This window comes from Crocodylus porosus, unplaced genomic scaffold, assembly GCF_001723895.1.
Source record: "Crocodylus porosus isolate Cpor-Errol unplaced genomic scaffold, CroPor_comp1, whole genome shotgun sequence".
Lineage (NCBI taxonomy): Eukaryota > Metazoa > Chordata > Crocodylia > Crocodylidae > Crocodylus > Crocodylus porosus.
This window is the reverse complement of record NW_017728886.1, coordinates 257650758-257675010: the sequence shown is the minus strand read 5'-3', so window position 1 is coordinate 257675010 and position 24253 is coordinate 257650758. Positions and strand designations below refer to the sequence as shown.

The window sequence follows — 24253 nt, the reverse complement described above, 5'->3', positions numbered from 1 at the left end:
TCCCCTCCCCCTGACGAGCCTAGTTTAAAGCCCGCTGGAGGAGATCCGCCAACCTGGAAGAAAACACACGCTTACCTTTGGGGGACAGGTGAAGCCCATCCCAGCTGAGCATGTCCCTCGTTGTAATGTGTGGGTCATTGTCCAGGAAGCCGAAACATGGTTGCACACCTAACAGTGCTAACATAGTATGGCACCCCACATCACCCCTGCAAGGATCTTGAGGCACCCCAGGGTGCTGCAGCACCCTGGTTGAGAATCACAGGCCTAGATATTCTAGTCCCAATCCAAAGTCTTGCCTGGAACACTATCTTGAGGAAGCCACAATATATACAATACTGTGTTTTGAATAATCACTGTGCTCACAGCTGTTGCTGCTTGCACCAGGCCTTATGTGTTTTCCTTTGTGTATTATGGCTAATGGCCATTTTAGAGATTGCCTATTTTAGAGAATGGCCATTTTAGGTATGGCTGATGGCCCTTACAAACTGGTTCTAAATTTCTACAGTACCGTGTAGTCATTGTCTTCCCTTGAGTCCTGTTAATGGGATTAACACATTTGTACCAAGGGCCTAATTCTGCACCACTGGAGCCCAAGGATGTTGTGCTGCTGAGTTCACTGAGGGGCAGGCTCAGAGCTAAGGGAGAAAGAACCTTATTCCTTCACTTGCTTTGTGTGTGCATGTGCTCTGCTGTTGCAAAGGATCCTTGGTGGGTCTGTGGGATGGATTAGATTCTAGTACTCATGTCCACCCACTTCACAACCATAATGTATCACAACAGCCAAGAAACCATGGCTGGGAGAGCCCCTGTATGTCATTCCAGTGTGAAGGTTGTTTCTGAGAGACTTTCCTTTTTTACAGCTGCCTGCCTAAAAGGAGAAAGCAAAAAGGAAAAGAAAGTGGCTGTGCTTGCTACTGCAGGTAAAGGCTGGTACTTGGCTTCTCGTACGCACACGCATGTGTATGTGTTAAAGCTGTGCTGGAAGAACATGATGTAGCCCTTTAGATAGTATCTTACAGACATTCACAAAGCATGAACTGAATTGATTCAATCTTTGCAGGTTAATCTAACCTGGCTAAGATCAACTGGCTTGTTACCATGCAGACATGCCCCCTGGACTGAAGAAATGCAGGCACATGCCTGTAGTGGCTCAGGTGGGGGGAGGGGGGGTCGGTGCTAGAGTAGCTCTCCCTTCCTTTTCATAGTGATGGGCTGAGGGGGGACATGGCCAGGCCCTGGCAGGACACTCTGATTAGGAAGGGGTTCATCCCACCTAACTGCTGATAACAGAGCACGGAGTTACACAGCAAGGAGTTACACAGGGAGTTGTTAGTATTTATCAGCACATTAAAAAACCCAGCATCCTTCAAGCTCTTCTTAAACAACTTTTTTCTGAGGAAGGAATGCAGGGACATTACCAGCTACCTGTTGATTAGCTCCAAAAAGCCCTAAGCGGATATTGTCCTGTTTGTCTTTGTCCTGTCTCCCACAGCACAGACAGTATCCACTATGTGGTATGCTAACTAATGCTGAGAGGTGTCTGTAAGGAAAAGGGAGGGGGAATGCCTGCTTGACCAGGGAGTAGTGAGGGGCAGGAGGGGGAGAAGGAGGAAGCCAGGCAGACCCCGGACCTGCAGTCTCAGCCAGGGAGCAGAGGGAAGGGGCCAGCTCTGCTGGGCTGGAGCAGAGAGGAGAGCCCTGCCCAGGGTTGCAAATCATCTGGGATGCTGGAGGACTCTGTTTTAACTTAAACCAGGGACAGGTCTAGGACAGACACTGCATAAGCCAGTTTGACCCAAATCAGTTAAGTGTGACACTACATTCAACAAGGTTTATCTCAAACCGGTTTCAGCCATTTTCAAACTGGTTTATGTGCACTGAACAACTGTTCTGTTTCTGATCACTTAAACTAGTTTATGTGTAATGTCTGTCCCTAGAGCTGACAAGCGGACTACTCTTCAGTAAATGCCACAGCCAGGCATCTCCCTCCACAGCTGCTCTTCTCATCAGCACCCACTGGAAAGGACTCCATTTCAGTCCCGATGTCTAACTCTCTTTCAAACCCACAACTGCCCCTCAGAGCTACCGGTTTGGGTTCATGTTAGGAGAAACTGTTTCTACTGGCCGGAGGCCTCATGGCCACCCAACTTCCAGAAGCCATCTCACTAACCTCAGATAGATTCCCATGAGAGAGGAGCACATGGTGCAGACCCTCTGTCTCCCTTTTGAGCTTGGCAGCTGCCCTGTACAAATTACAGCATGCCCATTGTCCTATTTATTCAGTAGAGGGTGGTTGGATTTTATACTGCTGCTTATCAGAGTCGAGTCTGAGGTCTGTTTTGTTCAGAACCGGTCAAAAACTGTAAATGATTGTCCCGGAAAATCCAACATTTTTTCCCCATTTTTTCCCAGCCTTAATTTTTCAGCCTTCTCTTCCTCTCTGCCTCCCTTTCTGCATTATTTTGTTTGAACAGAACAAGCAATTTTTCTGCTAAAGTTTCCATTGAAACAACTGTGAAATAAAAAAACTATTTTCAAATAAAAGAGCTTGACCTGCTCTAGTTAGATTATTCTGCAGGCACGGAGAAAAACAGCTGAAGCTTCATCCAGGCTCTGTGGACCAGTGACAGCTGGAAATCTCAGCAGAGAAGCTATCCACATGAGTTCATCATTGGGGGCATCTGCTCCAATGTCACGTTCATGCAAATGCCTGTTGCCCATCGCTAGGGGGCTGCAAAGCTTCAAGTCTTTGCTGCGGCTGCCTGGTTGCTTAGTAGAGCCAGGAGCATCTCTAATAAGTGAGTGCATAGATAATGCCCTATGTGAGTTTTGACCCCATGCTGCCTCTGCCGCTCATTTCACTCGCACATCTCCCCATCACTCGTTTTCCAGCCCTAATGAGCAACCTTCATCGTTTCATTTTCCCCCCTGGACTTTAGCTTTTTGTTGAATAAATTCCATCAAGTCTTTTGAAGCCGTACACGTGTGTTGAGCAAACAGCAACTTCCTGCCACTGTCATACATTTGGTGGTTCAGAAAAGCCTTTTTTTTTCCAGAGGTGCCTGCTAAATCAGTTGACCTGACTGCGATTAACCTGACGGAACTAGTGAATGGCATGTTAAATACGGCTTTTAAAGGTAATTTTCCTTTGGTGCCGCAAATGGAAGCGAAAGGCCATGTGGCTTCTCAGTTCCATGCTGAATGAAATAAAGAACAAAAGATGATAGGGTCAAAAAAGAACATCAGATGTGCAATATGTACTATATACCTAGTAAATAATACAGATGGTATTTGGAATAAAGTATCTTTTTGGTATGGGTAGCTGAAATACCAAATCATTGAAATACCAAACCTCCTGAAACAGCAAACCGGTTCTGCCTGTATTAAGAGAAAAACTTAGAACTCTGTGTGTGTGTGTGTGTGTGTGTGTGTGTGTGCGCGCACGCGTATGCGTGTGTGTGTGCGTGTGTGTGTCTTGAGGAAGATCTCTTTATTTACTATACTTCCATTTTATTCCTTCCCATCCTTCATCTGTTTTTGTTGTTTGGTTTTGTTTTATATCATTTCCTTTTTCTTTCTATTCTGTAATTTTTGTCCTGGGTTATTGCTGTTGTTCTTTTTTTGGTGATTTAATTTTGTTTCTCTAGAATTGCAAGTGGTGATTTTTAAAAATTATTTTTGTGAGATTGCCATCAAAAGAGATTCAAATACCTGTCAGCTGCCTCTGGTGTTTGTATAGCGCTGTGGGCTGCAAGCACCTTTGAGTGTGCTTGAAATATATTCATGGCCCTGTTAGATCAGACCCGATAGGTTTCTAGCCTATATCCTGGTACATTAATAGCAATGTATCTTTGCAGGTACCAAAAAATTCTTCTCTCTGCTAAGCATTACATCTTACAGCTCATTTGCCTTCCACAAAGTTTCAGTCCTCATCTATAACAGTAGGTACCATCTCATCTTACTTTATGCCCCCGTGCATTTTCTTAGAATACACAGGCGAGTCCAGCCAGATTTCAGTCTTCACTGTCTCTATTTGCAGTTTCCAACCTGAAAATTGTTGACCCCAGCAAGTTCCCTATGAGGTATTGCTATTGTTTAAACAACATGACAAACGACTTAACAGGTGAGTGTAAATGCACGGATTACATTTGAGTGAGTTTCAGCCAAACTGTTTCCATTTGAGCTGCAGATTGTGGGTTGCTGTCCCGCAACCTTTGTTCACAGAAGTACCATAGTCTCACTGAAATCAATTCTTGGTACCTAGGGTGAGTGGCTGTTATGAAGCAATGGAGAGACAGAGTGGGCTGACTGGGGGTATTACACAGGAAGTGCATTGATGCCACAAGAAGTCCATGATGCCATGGGGCCATTGCTATTCTACTATTTGCTTCTGGTGGCACCATGTTCAAGACACGTTCCAAACTCTCCAGAAGGCTGGTGTGTGCCTTGAGGAGCTCCTCCCAGAAACAGGAGGAGCTACAAAGACATGTTAGGGGCAGAAGAAGAGAGAAATAATTAAAGATGATGGATTGTGCAGGCAATCCTGTGTTTCTGCACTTTCTCTCACTGATTTCCTCAAACCAAGTTACACGGTTGCACTGTAATGTGTGGAAAGGCTGCTCAACTGATCTTACAGAGCAGGCTCTGTGTCTTCACTGTGGCCAGAAGGAATAACTGCACATGTGCAGGTACAAATGAACTAGCTTTAATCTATCTAGTGCAATGTGGGTGAGAATACCAGTTACGATATCATGATGAAGGTCTCAGCACCTGGCAATATCAGCCTGCCAGCAATCCAATCTACCTCCTGGCTAGTTAGCCAATATGGACTCCACCCCACTGCTTTTACCGTAGGTGGTGCCTGAGCTAGCTAAATGAATAGTGTTTTGGGTAGGGCTAGACAATCAGGACTCATAGTAGAGATAATATCTTTTATTAGACCAACAAGATTTTTTGCAAAACAAATTTTTTATTTGCAAGCTTTTGGGCACAAACACCCTTCATCAGGCATCGGAGAAAAGATTGTCAGTCTTCTCCTGGGTAGGGTTACATGTTCAGCATTCACACTTTTGACTGCCCTGCAGATACATCCCTTATGTTACTTTGCCTTCAGTGTAGCAGGCCAGGAAAGACTATATATAGCTAAAGTGCCACTGGAACGCCCAAAATAAGATTTAACCAGAGAATATTGCCCTCTATGAAATAGTTACCCACCAAGGATTATGCTTCTTAATAGATCTACCAATAAGGATGTGGATCTCAGCTCAGCAATGTGTTTAAGCCTGCTCTTACTCCTATACCTAGGTAGAAAAATACTTAACACATTCTTCATTTTAAACACATTGGGTACATCTATACAAGATGCTTTAGTGTGCATTAGACTAATCTACACCATCTACAAGTGTGCAGCAATTACTGCACAGTACATTAGTTTAACACACTGTTTTTTAGTACCTGTAGGTACAGGTACTAGAAATTGGTATATTAAGCAAATGCACTGAAGCGCATGTGTAGACGTTGACCCGGAGCAAATTGCTCCCCATCAGAGTGGACAGCGGGGGGTATAGCGGGTGGGGAAACCTGCCCAGCTTGGCTGGCTCAGAGCCATGTAGAGATTAGGATGGGTCCTAGTCTTCATGTGGCTGGGAGGCAGCTGCCCAGCAGCTGGGACAGCTCTCCCCTGTCCCAGGGAGATCAGGACCAGTCCCATACCCCCTGCCAGCCTGGAGCTGGCACCTGAGGAAGCCTGGATCCTGGCTGCTACAGAGGGGCAGAGCAAATTTGCTACCAAAGGGTGTACATTCAGATGCATGCACGGCTGCAGTTTAATGCGCCTGAATTTTCTATGCAGAAAATTCAGGAGAATTAATTGCACATGTAGATGCGCCCACTGTCATATACCATCAAAGCAAAAGGCAAAGCATGTGGCTAAAAAAATTAAGCACACACATAAGATGCTTTGCTGAATGTGTGCCTTGGACTATAAACCTGCTCTGGTTTGTTTCCTAGATTTTACAGCCTTACTCGTTGACATTATTGGGAACTCTACCAGTTACCTCACAGAAATTTTCAAATCGACTTCCATCCTCTCAGGTTTGCATGTCTTCTTCTCTCCTTATACCATTCACTGCTGGTGCACAAGACAGGCACATTATAATCACCACTGGGACACAGGCATTGAAAAGCCTCATATCCGTACTCCTTCTTCAGCACTCCCAAAATAAGGGATGCAACTATAAAAATCTTGTACTTCAAGTATTTTTGAAAAATATTTTAATATTTATTTGATCAGTCAATTAATTATTGTCAGACAGAGTTGTCTTTTTGTAAACATACTCATTAAAGGCCAGATTAGGATTCTTATAGTCTGGCTAAGTGAAATATTTCACAAATAGGCCTAAGAGCCAACTTCATGAGCAGCCATCAGTGGGACCAGGTAGCATGCCTGAGTGTATGTAGAGGTATAAAATATTTAGTTCTGTGACAGACCTGCTGAGTGATTATGGACAAGTTTCTCTCTCCCCCTTCTCTATCCCTCAGTTTTTCCATCTGTGAAATGGAGATAACAATACTGTTCTACCTAGTGGAGTACCATGGGCCAGATAGAAAACAGGACTTAAGTGGACTTTGGGAATTTAGCTCTGAAACTGTGACTGCCAAAGCTACACTTAGCATAAACTCATAGGCAGTTCTGCCTTCTGGATGTGCTCAATAATGTCCCAATCTCAGTAGTTTAATGCTAGCTCTCATCTCAGGCCTCTTTGGATCCAGGAGTGAGGAAGAGATTGCGGTGCTGTCACATGCCTTTTTTATATTTAGTAATTAGTGCACTTACCTATTGTATGAAAGACTTGGGCTCAACCTCTTCTCAGCCTGAGAGTTTTCAAACCCAAATCTCCACGTCCCAGGAAAGGGCCCATGGGCACAGAAGGTGAGCAAGCAAAACGGTACCTTGCTTTATGGCCTAGTACATAGGGTACTTTGCTTGGGAGGGGAGTGCCCTGTGTTTTGATGCCTGCTCCCAGAACTGGTTGTGCATTTTCCATTGTGCACCCACTGGATAAAAGCCAGAAATGATCCAGGGAGTAAGGAGCAGTACCCCAGAGCCCATCTCTCAGGTGAGTGCTCTAACCACTAGCCTGCAGAGTCGTGCCTTTTGCTTACAGCCGTATGTGCCTGTTAGGTTTAGTCAGTGCTCTCAGCTCCTTAAAAGACTGCAATATAGTGAAAGCTGATGACAAAGCATTTGTGTTACATTTGTTTGCCTTTCAGTGAGTCAGAGCAACAATTCAGACTGTATCTATATCTGTGTGATGACAGGCCAAACAGGTAAATGTACAAATTACACCTCCAGAGCATATCATCCTTCACATCCACCGAGCTGACTCCTACAAGGCGCGACTGCGTTAATCCTGCCTTGTTATTTTTGAGCATTTGTCTTCCCAGGCAGGAATCTGTCTGACTTCTGGGAAATGATAGAGAAGTCTCCTGTTATTAATTACACGTTTTCCAGTAATGCGTCTGCTGACCTGGGTAAGTGCGTCTTGAAGGAATAAATGAAAGGAAAAAAAAATGTTGCCCAGATACTAATTGTAATGAATGAAATCATTTACCTGTCTGTGTTTATTACCACCTGGTAACTGCAGAAACAGGGTAAGCATACACTGGATCACTGACATGTGATCCATTGAATCTTAAGAAAGATTCAATGTCTACTGAATGCAGATTTTCCATTGATTTCATAAAGGGTCTGGCCTCTGTCCTGATCTGAAGTGTATTTAATGGAAGATCAGTGAGAATCTTCCATTAAATGAACCAGGTGCTAACCAGAAGCAGAACTCTTTGATTTCCTTCCAAGCTGTAGATGCCAAAGCATCTCATCGAATTTGACTCGGCAGCACTACTTTGATCAGGAATTTGCTCCCAGGAAGCACAAATAATTAGAAACTGAGGGGGTTGTGGAGGAGGGGAACTGATTAGACGAACAGCTGATGCATTCCTGCTGGACTTTGATCCAAAGTGGTTCTTATAAGATTGAGATCAGGAGTTGGTGACCTGGGAAAGAAAGCTGGTGGGGAATCAGAACAGTGGTAAATTAAATCATAGTGGCAAATTATCCCATAAGCAAATTAACTAGAGTTTACTGAATTGAAGCAATGTCAAGTGGTCAAGTGGCTGTATGACACCTTGATACCATGTCTGGAGTCAGACGAGGAACATTTTTTCTTGTGTATACCATGTAACTCTCTCTGATAGTGGATGTAGTCATGACTCTATGAGCCGGGTCTTCTTTAGATATTTGTAAGGCCTTGGAGGTGGATGAGAAGTGAAGGAACTAGGCCTTGGGATCCTTTCTGAGAGCATCTCATGGTGATCCTGTCAGTAACAATCTCTCCTTATGAAGATAAGTAGATGTTATTTTGGGTTTAGTGCATCTGTAAAATTTGGAAGAGATCTGTTTTCATGTTATAGATAGGCATCTGAGCAGGTAAATCTAAGTGAATCCCCCTCTACCTCTCAAAATTAATACTGATTTAAAAATATGGGTGCCTATACACATGCTGTGACGTGTTCTGATTAGGACACGTCAGAGTAGACTTGATTAATTGAGTGCTGCAGCATCTCATGTATTCAGCATCCCACATTTCAAAATGGCAGTGGAGTCCAGCAAGCTTTAGTTAAAGTGCCCCTGCCACCATTTTGGAGTGCAGGATGCTGAATACACGAGAAGCTGTGGGCATTTTAATTAGAGTGTGTCCAGAAGTGGGGCAGCTCCTGCCCAGCCTCGGGCTGTGTAGGGAAGCAGAGAGCTCCTGTGATGAGCTGGGACCTGAGCAGTGCTGGGACAGGGGGCAGGGCAGAGAGCTACCCCATCCCCAGCACTCAGCTCCTGGATCATGGGGGTAGCCAGGAGCTGAAAAGCACCAGAATCAGGGGCTTTCTCCATCCCCTGTGGCCCCCTAGCAGCTAACTGAGAGCAAATTTGTATCTCTAGCAGTAGATACTGCACAGTAGCCCATGTGTAGACAGTGACTGGGAACAAATTTGCTCCCAGTCAGCATCTACACAAGTGCTACTGTGCAGTATCTATTGTATGTGCAGGTAATAGCTAACAGCACAGTAGACTAATTTACTGCACAGTAAATGGTGTGCACGTGTAGTTGCTGATGCTTTATTGCACAGTCGATTAGTCTACTGCAGGGGTGGGCAAAAGACAGCCTGCAGGCTGGATCTGGCCCATCAGGGGCCCCTAAAAATTTTAGAAAATTAATATTTATCTGACCCTGGCTCCTGTCAAAGATGACAAAAGCCAAGGGCAGGGGAAGCTACAGCAGGCTCCTGCAGCAGCAGGGCCCACTCAGCCCAGCCCCTCCCTGCACTGCCAGCCCCCAGCTGGAAGCCCCTGGCTAGCAAGGGCTTCTGGCCTGGTGCCATGGGGCTGTTCAAGCCTGCACCAGCATGGGAAATTCAGGTAAGAAAGGGGGGAGGGGAGGGGAGGCAGGGGAGGACTGTGGGGATCTCCCCAGTCCTCAGAGCTGGTCCAGCTCCTGCCACAGTTCAGCCATGCAGCTGGGAGCCAACAGGTGGGCAGGAAAGTAGTGGCAGGGTCAGGGGGCAGTGGAAGTGAGTGGTGTGAGGAAGCACAGGGACTGTGCACCCAACTGGACTGAGCAACAGCAGCAGGGAACGAACTGGTGCTCAGAGTGGGTAAAAAGTGCCCCCCACCTCCCCGTGGCTGGTGCTTCCTGCTGCAGCCACTCGCAGCCCATGTGGGGCTGTTCTGCCTCTCCGCCTCATCACCTCTGGTCTGTGGGGCAGTGGTGGTAATGGAGAGCAGGCACAGGCAGCCCTGCACAGGCCCTGAGTGGCTGCAGCACAGGGTGCTGGCCACAAGCTGTGGAGGAGCGGCTGCTTTTCTCCCATGTTGCACACCAGTTCGTTGCCCACCACCACTTCTAATCTGGGCCTTGCGTCAGCTCTGGGCTTAGCTGTTCGGGCTGAGCAGCAGCAGCAGCTGGGCAGAAACTGCTGCTCAGCACAGAGGAAAGGAGTCCCTCTGCTCGCCGCCGCTGGGCAGTGTTTGCTGTGGCTGCCCACCCAGCGCCCACACTGTGCGAGGCTGTGGTGCAGCTGCCTACCTGTTGGCTGCTTCACCGCTGCCTCTGTGCTGCCCTGAGGCTGCGCCACATGGCCAATGCTACCACACTTTTCCCCCCACTCTGAGCACCAGTTCACTCTCCGCTACTGCTGCTCAGTCCAGACAGGTGAGCGTGGGGCATGTGGGGTCGAGGCTGTGTGCTGGCCCCTGCCTGTACCGCAGGGCTGGGGCAGGGGCACTGGGAGTGAGCAGGTGCATGGAAGCCAGTCCCAGCTGGCAGGGGCTCTATGGACCTGGGCCAGCCCCCTGCTCTTCCTGCTGGTGCAGCCCACCTCCACAGATCCCTGCCAACCCGCACCCTGTGGTCCTACTGCCCCAGTCTGGGCCCCACCAGCGCTGGCCCTGGGACACTGGTGCAGGCCCATACTTCTGCTGACTTTCACTTCCCCCTCCCACCGCTTTCCTACATGGCTCCCATACCCACATCCATACCCACACACATACATCCCCACAAACCCCCATATGCAATCACATCAGCATATACAGCACAAATGCACATAAATCAGGGCAAAAATATATTTTTAAATTAAATTAAAATATATTATTATGGGTGTTTGATTTTTTCCCCCCCTAAGATGGCAAACCCTCTTCCCCAAAGGAGTACTTCCAGGGGCAAAAGGAGGGACTTCTGGTGACAAAAGACAGAAGTTAGGCGTGGGACTTCTGGTCCCAGTATGGCAACCAGGGGGGTTGGGCACCTGTCAAGGGGCGGGGCTACCCATGCGGCCCTCGACAGCTTGCCAAAACTCGGTAAGTGACCTTCTGCCCAAAATAATTGCCTGTCCCCCGTCTATTGCATAGTACAATGTGTCACGTAGACACATCCCTTAAATACCAAAAGCAAAGACTAGTTCCACCTTTGATTTATAGGTGCAACTACACAAGCTTCCAGCAGTAATAAACTATTACAACTATTCACATAAGGGATAAGAACACTAGAGAGGTACTGGACATTTTGGGGCAGTATGCTCCCCAGCCTTCACAGCAAAGTGGAGCTAAACCTGATCTATTGACCCTATGCTGCTCTTGTTGACTTGGTTTACTTCCTGGAGTGTGACAGGTACTAGACATGCAGTCAATGGGAGTTTTACCTGGCAGGTTAACATTCAAAGCACATGGATAAAGAAAGCTTGGAATTGTATTTTTCCTGTTCAAAACCCAAACCCATGCATATATCTTCTAGTATGGTTTCTTTTTATAAGAAAAAATGATGGTTGCATTTTTTTTTATGTGAGCAACAGATCTAAATCTGTTTGTTTCTTAATCTTGACCAGGCCATGAATACAACTAACTCTAACTTTTCATAACTTTTAGATATAGACTCCATTCTCCCCAGTTTAATGACCTTACAAGACACTGGCAAGACCATGGATGAACCTGCAGAAGAGATGTGGACATTTAAAAGTGCGCAAGTATCCTAGAGCTAATTAATGCATGTCACTGGCAGACTAATTGAAATGCAGGGATTTAGTGCTTTGCTGCATGCGCACTATGTTCGTGCAGCAGTTCAAGATGTGTAGTGGAAGAGAGTCTTGCCTTAAAGAGACAAATATGTAAATTGGAGAAAAAATATAGCTCCATCTAATAATGCACTCAATCACTGGGGCTTAGAAGGTCCCTGGAAGTTGGCACATGGTCCAGGGGGTTTTTTTTATATCATAATTTTTGGCAGAAGAAATGTCTTAAGGCATGTACTTGAGAAAATACAATAGTCTGGCACATGACAGAATGGAAAATGTTCAAAACACACTCAGAAGCCCTCATTTTGTTTCCTGTTTTTCCTATCTTTGGCATCTATTTGACCCCATCATATCCGAGTGCTCATGTGTTTGTTTCCTGTTTTTCCTATCTTTGGCATCTACATTGACCCCATCATATCCGAGTGCTCATGTGTTGTTGTCCCCTAGAGTGAAACATTTTCATCCTTCTGACTGTTTTGCTACTCAGTCGTATTTCTGTCAAATTATAGAACAAAGTCCGGTCAGCGGACACAACCCACCTTATCCCTTATGATTCTCTAGCTACAAGGATGCCTGCATGGGCACATACTGTTCCTTTGAAAGGAGATGAAATCCTACCCACAAAATTTCCCACATGGCCAAAGACTGCTGGTTTGAAAGGATCCAGATTTCCATCCTTGCAAATGCTGTCGTGGGCACAGCTGGATGTCTCCAAAGGACATGGCACTGTAGGACAGTATCTGACTCCTGGGAGAAGCTATCCTATGTCATCTCAAATGCAGCCAGCACCAAGTGAGTACAGGCCAGAGGTTCAGATCATGCTCTTTAATGATTAGGGACCTGTAGATATAAATAATCCAGGTGATTCACTCATGTTAAATCCAGGTGATTCACTCATTAATTAAATTAAACTCACTCATGTTAAGTGGGTCGGAAGGGACCCACTGAGGTCCCTTCCAACCCTAGAATCGATGACTCTATCACTTGTCTCATTAATCTGGATAAACATCTTTATAATCGCTGTTTTTCTAGCATCGGGAGGACCTTCACCAGCATCCCCTACCTCTGCAGAACAAAAGCAAGGCATGCCAAAACCTCAGCCATACTCTAGTGAGTAGATAATGATGGTGATGATGATGCTGTTATTGTGGGGGAGCTACACAAATAATGGAGACTATCCTAAAGGTGTTTATCCAGCCAGGGCACCTGCTCCAGTCTCCTACTTTCTTCACACACCCCTAACCACCGAGCTATTGTGACCCCCTTTCTGCTGTTCTCCATTTCTAATGCCCAAGCTTTCTGCCTCAGCACCATCACCCACTTCTTCATCCTACCCCCATCCACTCCTGAATACAGTATTTTGTGGGTCTACAAATACCTCTGGACTTGTCAACTAGGGATAACAACACACATATTTATTTTCACCCTTCAGTTACGCTGCTATTGCCCCTTCCTCCCCCCTGCCCTTTCTCCATCTCCTATGTTTTGAATGCTATCTAATCTGACAACGTATTTTAGGGAAGGGACCTGTCCTTTTTATCTGCCTGCAAAGCACCTACCAGGTTCTTGGCAGGGTGCAGATAAATAATTAACATAAATTATACTAAAATGGGCTTGTTTCTGTCCCCATAGCTGGAATATGGACAGAGTCAGCACCTCTAGAAATAACCACAGCGACTGCAGGAAGAGAGTCAGGTAAAAGTATTTCTTATTCAAGAGTGTGGTTGCTTTGAGGCACCTAGTGCAAAATGCTGACCGACACATTTATGATATAGGAATTAATTGAGTTGGGGGTGTATGCGTGTGCATGAGCAAGTGATCTCTTGAGATCAGCACATATATTAATGTGTGTATGCGAACATACCTCTGTATTTTTATGTGGGCTCTGATCTCAAAAGATCAGCTTTCATGAACCTCCAATGCATTTCTATTAAAAGGCATGTTATACTCTCTTCATCCCCTTTACAAACAGATTTCCTTTCACCCGTACTATCTACCCCTGTCTACAAGCCTGAAGTGTTCCCCAAACTGCATACAGCTTCCAGTAAGTACCTGAACCTTTTGCAGGCAAAATATATAGTATAACCTCAGAGATTATGTGCTTTTTATGTTTCATATCTTTGCACACTTAAGTATATGAAGGGGACAATCATATTAGTTCATAAGCCAGACAAAGAAGTCCAATGTAAAAAAGATATTGCTAGCACTGTCATACGTGTTGTATGTTTTAGTTTAATAAGGGATAATTTCAGAAAGAATTTGAAAATTGCCTTTAGCCAAAAAGAATATATCATATTTTACATATACTTTTAGTAAAAATAAACTAATTAGTCAACCCCTGATATTGTCAATATTTCATAAAATCTATGGAGAGAATATCAAGACTGATTACCAATCTCATCATAAACTTTAGGATGTGACTAGGCTTCTTTAGCAATGAAGGAGGTCCATGTCATTTTGAGAAGAGCTCAGCTCTCACATGGGCACTATTCAAGTGGCCATATATTCAGAAGAGCTCACTATGTTCAACACAGGCTGGGTGTGTAGGTCTGGCCATAGGAGTCATAACAGGATGCTAAGTGCTTTTGAAAATCTGGGGCCATTTGGGTGCCAGAAAGGGACTCATTTTAAAAGTCTTCTCATTTTCATTGCTGAGTGATTGAAAATCTGGGCCCAATCCTCATTAACCCAAATTTACAAATTAGAAGAAGGCAGAAGGCAGGGCAGAGTGACCCTTAAAGGCTGGTTCAGAGAAGCATGAGCTTTCATAAGCAACATCCTACTTCATCAGCTGCTAAGTAGACTCAGTATGGATCTCAGTAGCAAGTTGTGACTGTCCCAAAGTGAAACCTCAGTTTGCCACGCCGGTGAACTGAAGCCTGAGATATAATTCAGGGAGCAGCCAGAAACTTGTTTATGGAAACAGCAGGCTGTCAGCAATACAGGAAATCTAAACTGATGGTTGCCAATGTTTGGCTTAAGTGTAGAAACAAACATTGTTCAAAGTGTGGACATCCGTATACATCATATTAAATGCTTATATGGGAAGACACGTGTATGCCTTCAGTGGTAGTGTGAGCACTGAAGTAGAAAAGAAAAAGCAACTGTGGGCCATATGTTGCCATTACACATTAAGCATACTTCTGGTCGGCTTCAGTAACAGATCGGTATAAGGGCACATCTCTCAAAATACCAACCTGAACTCATAATAATCCTAAAGGCACAAGTCACTTCAGTTAACATCCAGCTCCACTGCAGAAAGCTCATTCTTCAGGCACCGCTCTACCTCTGCCTCCCACCGTGTGTGTCTGGAGTCAAACGTTTCCCAAGTTCCAAGATGCTTTTGGATCCAGGGTTTAATGAGGCCCATCTTAGAGACAGACCCAAGTTGTGAACCTTACATCTGGACCTTTGCTTACTTGAAGTTCATGGCGGGGGGGGGGAGAGGGGCGGGAAGTGCATTGTATGCCAACCCTGCCGGCCAGAGCCCTCCCGAACCCCTCATGTCACTATAGCGTGCTCCCTCACCGCAGAAAGAGCCAGGTCCTTCAGTCAGTCCAGCTGCCTTGCGCTGCTGAGCCGGTGACCTCATAAACTCTTGTGTTTTTTATCCTTGTCTGTATTGTAAACTAGCCATACAAGAAATGTAAAACAATGAAAATGAGATTAAGAAAACAAGTTTTAATAGTAATAATACAATAAAATGAACACCAGATCTTGAAGCTTTGTACTCAGTTGCAGGGTATGTGTGGGTTTGTCCCCTTTGGTTCCACATTTAGACCCCAAAATATATAGTTAGTGGGTGTGTTTAGCCGTGTACTTTAATGCGCATTAGCCTATTTTAATGAGCATGAAAACTCATGAAAGCTCCTATGCTCTTTAGCTAATGTGCATTAAAACAGGCGAAAGCATATGTTTCTAGTAGCTCACAATGGAGGCACTAGATTTAATGAGCATTACCTAAAGCACATTAATTAACATGTAGACATGCCCAGTAAGTCCCACTTGAGTCTCCTAGCTGAGTTAAACCATATGGAAGCTGAGAGTAATCAGCCTGAAGGTGATTTTCTCAACAAAAGTTATGAGCGGCCATTACTTCCCTAGCTATAACCTGGAATAAAAGTAATCATCTTTTATTTAACTTTGTATGTTTATTTAAAAGGATTAATCTGCTACTAACGGCAATCAGAATCGGAGATCCAAATGTTACAGGCAGCTTTAAAATCTGAGCCTCGGTCAAACTTTTTTCTTTCCCATACAAAGCACCTTTCTGTGAGCTAACATTGAGCTGAGTCCTTTCATGATACCTGATTCTTGCACCTTGACTTTCAGCCTGAAGCCTCCCCAAAGGGCTCACTCCACCCTCGCCCTGACCTAGGACCTGCCGAGGACAGATCCCCTCCCTGCTCGTGCCGTCAGCCCGGTCCTGGGGTGAGGGGGAAGGGAGGCAGGTGCTCTCAGCTGTGCTTCATAGATTTGGGACTCCTTTTTTTTCATATGCCCCATTTTCTGCCTATTTCAAGTCAAACACCTCAAAATATTGTACATGATTCATACTAATGCAACTTCGTTCATGCTGATCATCTGCCCATCAGGCAATACAGCTGTCAGGCTGCAGACCAGCAGGAGATCTACCTCTCCTCCCCACCTCCATCTCCCGCTTCCTCGAACCAGCTGGGCGCCTGCCCACCCTCCAGCCCCCTCTGGTACTGTGCCTTCCTCTCCTTTCTATGCTTTCTGGTGTTGCTAGTACTCGTTATGACCCGCACATCCCCCAATCATTCCTGACTCCTTCACCCTCCAGGGTGCTATCTCCTCTCTCCCTGAACTGTATTAGCTAAAAGCCGGGAGGGACAGTGTGAGCATTTAATTATTTCACTTCATTCACCCTGAACAGTGCACAGTCTATTGTTAACTGTTCCCCCAAGAAATAAAGCACACTTTCAATTGGGGTGTCTGCTAATTCGCAGTGATTGGAGTTCCCTAATGAAGATTTGCACTTCTGAAGCTGCGTCTCCCTGCCCTGCTTTAGTCCATATCTGTCTCTGCTTTTCAGTCACCAGCTCCTGAGCCAGGAGCTACGGGAGCCTTCTTTGTGACTCTGCTCCAAGGTGTCTGTTCCCCTTTGGACAATGTTGCCTGTCAATAAAGGATCACAATTGGATCCCCAGTTGTCCTCGCTCTTAAACTTCACCTCTGTTTTGATTCCCTGGTGGTGGTTGGATAGGCAGCTAGTTCTCCCTAGCCCTTAAAGTTTAGTCCTCATTGGAAGGGCAGAACTTCCCCTGCCCTAATCTGCAGGAAATAGCAGCATCCCCCTTCCCCATAGCCAATCTCCAGCACTTCCTCCAGCTTATAAGCATGGTTCCTTAGTGGGTTCCAGATGTCATCATCCAGGGGCACGGCCTGATCTCTGGTGTGTTTAACTTGACCGAATGCCCCTTGAAATAACAGAAGTTTGGAAGTATTGTGAAGTAAAAGCCACTGAATGAGGTTGGTGCAGAAGCCTGTGTGAGGTGCCCTGCTAATTCGCTCTATTTTCTTGTAAGAACAGCAAGGGAGAACAGCTTTGCGAACACAGCAAATACTGTCCCTCCCTTTGTGTGGTCCGCGCTCATGCTGTGTCAGGATGCTGCTTGTGCTGCTGCAGATTGTGCATCCCCTGAAGACCTCGGGGGGGGCAAGAATGACCCCAGGCTGGACCTACTGACAAAAACTGAGCTAAATTAGCTCAATTTAATACCTACAGGGCACATCTACACATGCAATTAATGCAACTGAATAAACTACAGTGCAATTTGCATCAGAGTAAACTAATCCAGACATCACTGTCTACATGTCAGTTTAACTGCAGTAATTTACTTTGCCATCGGATAGTATTTGCGTCTGATGGGACTATCTGACAGCTCAGTAAATTAGATTACTCCAGCCTAATTGCTGCACCTCTGTAGACAGTGACACTCTACTGCACAGCAAATTAGTCTGCTGGTCAGTAAAGCTCATGTGTAGACAGAACCACAGAGAACCTCCTTGTGCTTGTGATAATGGTATAAGCCTACCTCCCATGTCATATCCCCTAGGCCTTACACAAGATCCCAATTTTCCCAGCTCTTCTTTAGCACAGCTCAGCCCATGTTACTGAGCAAAACACTTTGCCTAAATGAAACTGTGTGTTATATTCCATGGACATCTTGGCCTGTCCTGTATGTTGTGCCTGTTAGCCATCCTAAAGCATTTTTGACCAGCATGGCACCATCTTGTGCTCAGTGTGCCTGTCCCCATTACTTCCTTTTCTGAGAGCACTGCGCTTCTTGTACTGTTATCTTATTATTTTACGCTCTCCAGTTTATTTGGACCCATGGGCCAGGAGCCTCACCTCCAGCAGCAGGGTGCTGGCTTCTCAGTGCAGTTGCTGGCCTGCCGTGCTGGTGCAGCTCCAGATCCCAGGAGGTGAATCCCCATCCCTCCCATCCCATGTCTGCTGCAGCTGGTTTGAGTTGCCAGCCGTGACAGAAGACCTCAAATTTGGCAGGAGGTAAGAGGGTGGGGAGGGGGTGAACAGACAGCCAAGTTCGCCCCCCGGGTCCTGGAGCCACGTCAACACAGCAGCTCCTGCAGCAATGCAGGCCACAACTGAACCCTTTGCTGGCTGCATGCAACTCATGGGCCATCCCTTGGACAGGCTTATTCTAAACCAGCTGGTACCAGCCCTAACAATTAACCATGTGTTGAATCTGTACTGCTGTTCTCCACTGTAAGCGTGAGTAAGCAGTTCTTGCTATCAATCAGGCCTACAGTTGTCAATGCTTCAGGAAAGCCTGAGGCGTCTACTAATCCGTGCTTGTACAACCCCAAGCTCCCGTATGGTCCTCAGGAACTAAGCACGTCTATCTCACTTAGTTGATGCGAGGATGCAATGAGTTCATGCTCAGCACCTTGGACTGATGTCAAAGGACAGGTCTTGATGAGGATCTTGCCTGGGCTGATCTCATAGCAGAAGAGTGTGCAAGGTGACTTACTCGCAGCAATGCCCTGAGTGATGATCTCAGCTCTTTCTGAGCTGGAAGAACAAACTGGAGCGTCGCCAGGAGTTCAGGAGGGCTCAAGCTGGGGGCTGATTTCAAGGCGGGAGCCTCCGGGCACACTCACCTTGCACACAAACCTGCTAGAGTGGTAGCAGGTCTTAGGCCTGCTTGGAGTTCTGGGATCAGCCTGAAAAGGATTTTAAGATGCGGTCTCTGTGACTTGGTTAACTTGTGCTGAAGCCCAGCACTAGTCCTTGTGCAGTTCCTGGTCTGCTTTCTCTAGTCCTGTGGGCTTGAGTCCTATGACCTTGGCAGGCTGCGGTCTGAGGTTTCCAGATTAATAGGGAGCTCTGAATGGAAGACGATGAAGGGGATCCTGATACTTCTCCCCTTCCCCAAAGCACTCCTCTCATTGGTATCCAGTGCTCTTTACTAGGATCCACAGGGTCACAAGCAGGGTAAAGGGTCATTGTGTCAGGAGGACTCAATGTCTGTCATTTAGTAGAAAGAAATACCGTGTCTGGTGCATGTCCTAGGATATCATGACTTCTGACAGTTTAGTATGAAACCAATGGGGAAAGCCACAATTTTTCGACCTTGTTAAAGAAAGTCACAGTAGTTGGAAACAGGCTTCTAATGACTCTGAATAAAAGAAGACCTTCTGTGATAACTTCTGGGTCAAAGCTGGGAAAGCAATATGAAAAACCAACAGTGTCGCTAGCAGTCTTTCCTCCCCCCACCCGAGTGAAAACCCTACTTCTTTGTGGCCTTTTTGTGCTAGAGGAGAGAAGATTTCATGAGAGAAGATTGGCAGATTGACTTTGGTATGAAAGTATCTCCAAAGCAGCATGCTCAGTGCACACACAAGTATATTTGGGGTAGTTGTTTTAAAGCAGTCCATGAATTCTTTGCCCAGGGACAGCTTCTAGGACATAGACATGAGACTCTGGCTCAGATCTGCTTGTCCAGCTCACCCCAAGCACAATGGCATTTTTAATTGAAGAAATCTCTTGAGCATAATTATAGCAACCGATACTAACTTCTGCCTGCCTGCTGTCAATTCACAAGTCCTTATCTGTGTGTGCATGCATGCATATGCCTGGCACAGCTTCCCAGTGCTGCTCTCCAGCTGGCTTTGAGCAGGAACAATCATGTTATCTCCAAGCATGCCTCGATGAGTCTGTTTGGGATTATGACCCGTGTTCTGCACTCTTAGCCATTCTTCACACTTTGCTGTGACTTTGTCAATACACTTTTAATCCCTATTTTTTTTTTTTTAAATGAGAACATTAACATTTTTTTCCAAAAAAACCTTAAAGTATTAGACCAGAAGATAGAGCTAGCTGGCGTGTCTTTGTCAGATGGATGTGAATTCTTTCCGCAAACTATGCCTATTTATAGCTTGGAATTGAAAATGTCAGCCACGAGAAGCCGTGGAACCAGATTGTCAGCAGCAATTAGGCATAAAAACCAAACCAACAGACAATCTGAAGCAAAGCAGACAATGACAAAAAGAAAGGACAGCACATTACTGCCTGGGGCACTTGGAAATCTGCACCCGGAGGCTCTAGTGAGACAGACCCACAAAGAACAGACTGATTGACTGCCTGGCATCAGGGGAGAGCTGCTGGATATGGGCGCCCTTCAAAACACAAATCAAGGAAGGTAGGCAGCCAATTATCTTGCCTCGTTCTCTCTCGTTTTTCTTTCTCTTAAATATATGCAGAGAATGTGCGGTATTCCTTATAGCACATACTGTTTGCCATTGGAAATTAAGCTAAACATAACCCAAGAGATTAATTTTGGTTTCTTTGTATTTAAGGTGGTGGGATGTGATGAGTCTAGGAAGAATCAGAGGCTCATGCCTGGATGGAGACCTGAGGAGTGTGCTACAGTACTTCTCTGCCAAGAAATGATTTGGTAACAAACTGTGATGACCTGGTAGTTGTCTATTCTGTCTTGTTTGGTTCAGCTCAGGCTCGTGCTGGGCCTAAATAAAGGCAACCGGAGTGAAAGTTCTTTGCCTCTTATTGGACTTGCAGTGTTCGGGGTGCAAGGCACGAAACGTATAGGTTTTTTTCTCTGTGCAAACCCATTGATGCTTGAGATCGGGACTTGGGCCTCTCGGTGAAGTCTGGTTTTCTTTAGAAGCTCAGACTGGAGCTGGCTAAATGCTTCTTTCCCAGCTAATGCAAGTAGAGAGATTTGGCCTGGCTAGGTACTTTACTGGCATCTCATGAGATGTTGTTAGGGATCCGTAGTGCTCCAGAGACCTTTATCTGAAATCTCAACCTACTAATTCCAACAACCCTGTCCTGTGCAAAGTTGTGAATATTGGCATGTGATAAGACAGGGCCACGTCCCCCCTAAGAGCATGGGGCAGGCAGTGATTGGGGCCGGGGCTGGGAAAAGATGCTCAGCTGGGACGGGGGGGCATGTTACTCAGGGAGGGGAGCAAAGGGGTACAGGATGCGGGCGCGGCAGTGCTGGGAGCAGGGGCTATGCCCTGATGCCTTCCTTCCTGTGCCAGCTGGGCAAAGGCAGGAAAGCAGAGCCCCCAGACCTCCCACTGCTGGGGCAGAGGCAGGAACAGCTGGTGGAGCTGTGGGAGAAGCCCCCATGGTTGCTCTGCCCAGCTCTGTCCCCTCCAGCCCAGCCTCCCAGCACTTAAAAAATAAATAAAAGCCCCTCACTCACCGGCTCTGGAAGCAGTGATTGGGGTCTCTGGGTGCTCATGGCAGACCCCCCACTGTACAGTGTGGGGCAGTGGGGATCACCCCCCATGCCTGGCACCCACGTGGCAGCTGGCCCATGGTGCAGGTGCAGCGCGGCTCAGCAGGGCGCCATGCACCGGCTGCAGGAGCGGTGATTGGGGCCTCTGGGCACTCGTGGCAGAGTGCCCCATGCAGCGTGGGGCAGCAGGGAGCAGCAGGGATCCCCGCCCCCCCCCGCCTGGCACCCGCCCCGCAGCTGTTGCATCGAGCGGGTGCAGCACAGCTCGGCAGAGCCTGGCAGCGCTCAGCCCCAGCGACCCCAGCTCCCAGGCAGCACGCGGCACCCTGCTGAGATGTGCTGCATCCGTGCCACGGGGTTACCTGCCACACAGGTGCCAAGCAGGTGGGGGGCGGTGATTCCTGCTGCCCCCCACTGCCCTACACTGTGCAAGGGAGGCTCTGCCATGAGAACTAATCGCCGCTCCTGCTATCAGTGAGTATGGGGCTTTTTTTTTTTTTAGTGCTGGGACTAGGCTGGGGCTGGGCAGGGCATGGGGACTTCTCCCATGGCTCCCTTGCCTGGCGAGAGGCAGGCACAGCCAGAGGAGCCACAGGAGAACCCTCTGTCTCGCCCCTTCCCTCTGTCTCCGTCTCTCCCTTGCCTCTATCTCTGTCTATGTCTCCTCCGCTGTCCAGAGGCAAAACCTGCCAGTGGCATCCATAGCTGACACCACTGCCCTCCCAGCATGGGGGAAGCTCACGCCTGAAGCCCTGATGCCACTGGCATCAGGTGTGGACCCAGGCAGGAGCTGTTGCTGCACCAGGTAGGCAGTGGCGTCAGTTGTGACTGCTGGCAGATTCTGCATCCGGACTCCTGAACCTACCCGCAGCATCCACAACCGATGCTGCTGCCCACCTGCTGTGCTAGAAGCCCTGCCCAGGTCCGCAGCCTAATGCTGCTGGGTGGAAGCAGGCCCACTCACCGTCCCAGCACCACGCAGTGGCTGGAGCCACCAGCCACCCGTGGGCCAGATTAGTTGGCAGCCATCTACCCGTGGGCTGGATCAAATCTGTTGGCAGCCTGGATCTGGCCCGCAGGCCATATTTTGCCCACTCCTGCTTTTGGGGATGGAGTGCAGGCAAATATTGAAGTACTCTGACACTAATCTAACCTCCCTGTGGGTAGGTAAGCAGCACTTATACAGAGTTAGCTGTGTCAGTAGCATTTTGGGGCACTTGCACAGATTTTGGCAGCTGCACCCTTTTACACAACTGTCCTTGTCCTTCTGCATATGCACATACTACTTACGATCTGCGTAATACAGAAAATACTTGGCCACCTTGGAAACAGGCTTGGAGAGCCTCATCAGGTTGATGTTGTATATGTATTACAAAACATCATCAATCACTAACTTTAACATTGCTTTCAATTTCCATTTGGGGGTTAGAATTCAAAACCAGCATTATGTCATGACCAGTAATTGACATAAAGGGTAATTTATTAGAGCAATCTATGGTAAATTTTCAGGGACTTAAATTAATTTTCAGCTGGATTAATCTATAGAAAATGGATGCAGAAATGCAGTAGGGTTTCCATAAATAAGTTTCTATTGACACAATACTGCCTATGAGAGCTAGTGGTTGCATCTCGGTTTCGACATTGTTTTCTCCCACTCGGGACATGCTAAGTTTTTCCAGGTCTCAGGAAAGTCTGGGAGTTTGGGAGGCTGAGACTGTCTGTCTGTCTTTATGCAACAGGCTCTATTTTTACTACTAGCTTGGCAAACTCCAAAAGGAGTAGAAATAGTTTTGTAGCCATTCTTTCAAGTTGACAGCAACTTGATTTTCCTTCTGCCCGTGAATACCATTTTATATTAAACTTCATGTCAGCACTAGGCGACTCAGGCGTATTTCAACAGAACTTCATTAATCCAAGTTTAACCTTCATAACCTCTCCTATCGTATAACATAAGATCACCAAACCCATAAAGTATGTAAGACATTTGGCCCTGAAAATGCAATCAACCTGTCCCAGGGGATTATGTAAGGAAGCTTAGAGAGAGAGAGAAAAGGTAGGATCCTTGGCTATACAAGTGTAAATCCAGAGCAACCCCTTTGAAGATAATTGTCTTTTGCAGTGTCACTATGCCCCCAGCAGATGCTCCATCCACATCACTGCTTCTGTTATACCGTCTGCGTGGAGCCCCTCCTAGGCTGCTCCAAATAATTCCCAGAAAGGAAGCAGGGTATGACCTCCCACAAAATGGTCCACCTTCAACCCTCCATATCCATGGCAATTAGGGTCCATGTCTGCCATATTGGATTCAATCTTCCAGCATTGTCTCCCTGCTCTCTGAAGCTTTCCTAAGACTTCCTGGGCCATAGTACTATATAGCAGTCCTCTCCCACCACTGCATTGGAAATGTAACACAGTTTAGGCCACTGTTACAGTCTCAGAGTAATGTTTTTGGGATGGGAGGGAGAGGGGACTGAACAGTATGATCCTGGCCCATTCTCTCCCAGCCAGCTTCTGCAATCTGTTCTTCCTTTGTAATCTTCCACAAAGACCCTTGCTATCTCCCAGAGAGTCTTCTGCAAGGCTCCAGCCAGGGGGAAGAGTACCAGAGGGAGAGAGAGGGCACATCTACACATACCAAAGGAGAGAGGGTGCATCTACATGTGCAATTAATGTATCTGAATTTTCTGCGCAGATCATTCAGGGTCATTAAAGTGCTCCCAGGTGCACATGTACACATGCACCCATGTCGAAAGCAAACTCAGCCTGACAGGAGCAGCCCTGTCCTGCTCTGCCCATCTAAAGCAGCCAGGGGGAACTCCAGGCTCCCCAGGTGCCAGGCCTGGGCTGACAGGGGGTACAGGGGAGGGTGGAAGGAG

The 24253-nt window shown here is 46.8% G+C and overlaps 1 protein-coding gene and 1 long non-coding RNA gene across 2 annotated transcripts in view; both read left to right on the top strand.

Moving 5' to 3' along the window:
* The first annotated feature begins 766 nt into the window (after positions 1–766).
* Positions 767–24253, top strand: part of HHLA1 (HERV-H LTR-associating 1) — a 32389-nt gene continuing 8902 nt past the window's right edge. Inside the window, exons 1-8 of the mRNA XM_019547151.1 lie at positions 767–920; positions 3057–3137; positions 3858–3941; positions 4040–4123; positions 6010–6093; positions 7273–7329; positions 7447–7533; positions 11474–11571. Of these exons, the coding sequence (XP_019402696.1) occupies positions 767–920; positions 3057–3137; positions 3858–3941; positions 4040–4123; positions 6010–6093; positions 7273–7329; positions 7447–7533; positions 11474–11571 (729 nt within the window). The remainder of the gene's footprint in view (positions 921–3056; positions 3138–3857; positions 3942–4039; positions 4124–6009; positions 6094–7272; positions 7330–7446; positions 7534–11473; positions 11572–24253) is intronic.
* On the top strand, positions 19839–20659 carry LOC109306052. The gene is made up of 2 exons (XR_002099828.1): positions 19839–20309; positions 20467–20659. It is a non-coding gene; the product is annotated as an uncharacterized LOC109306052 (long non-coding RNA).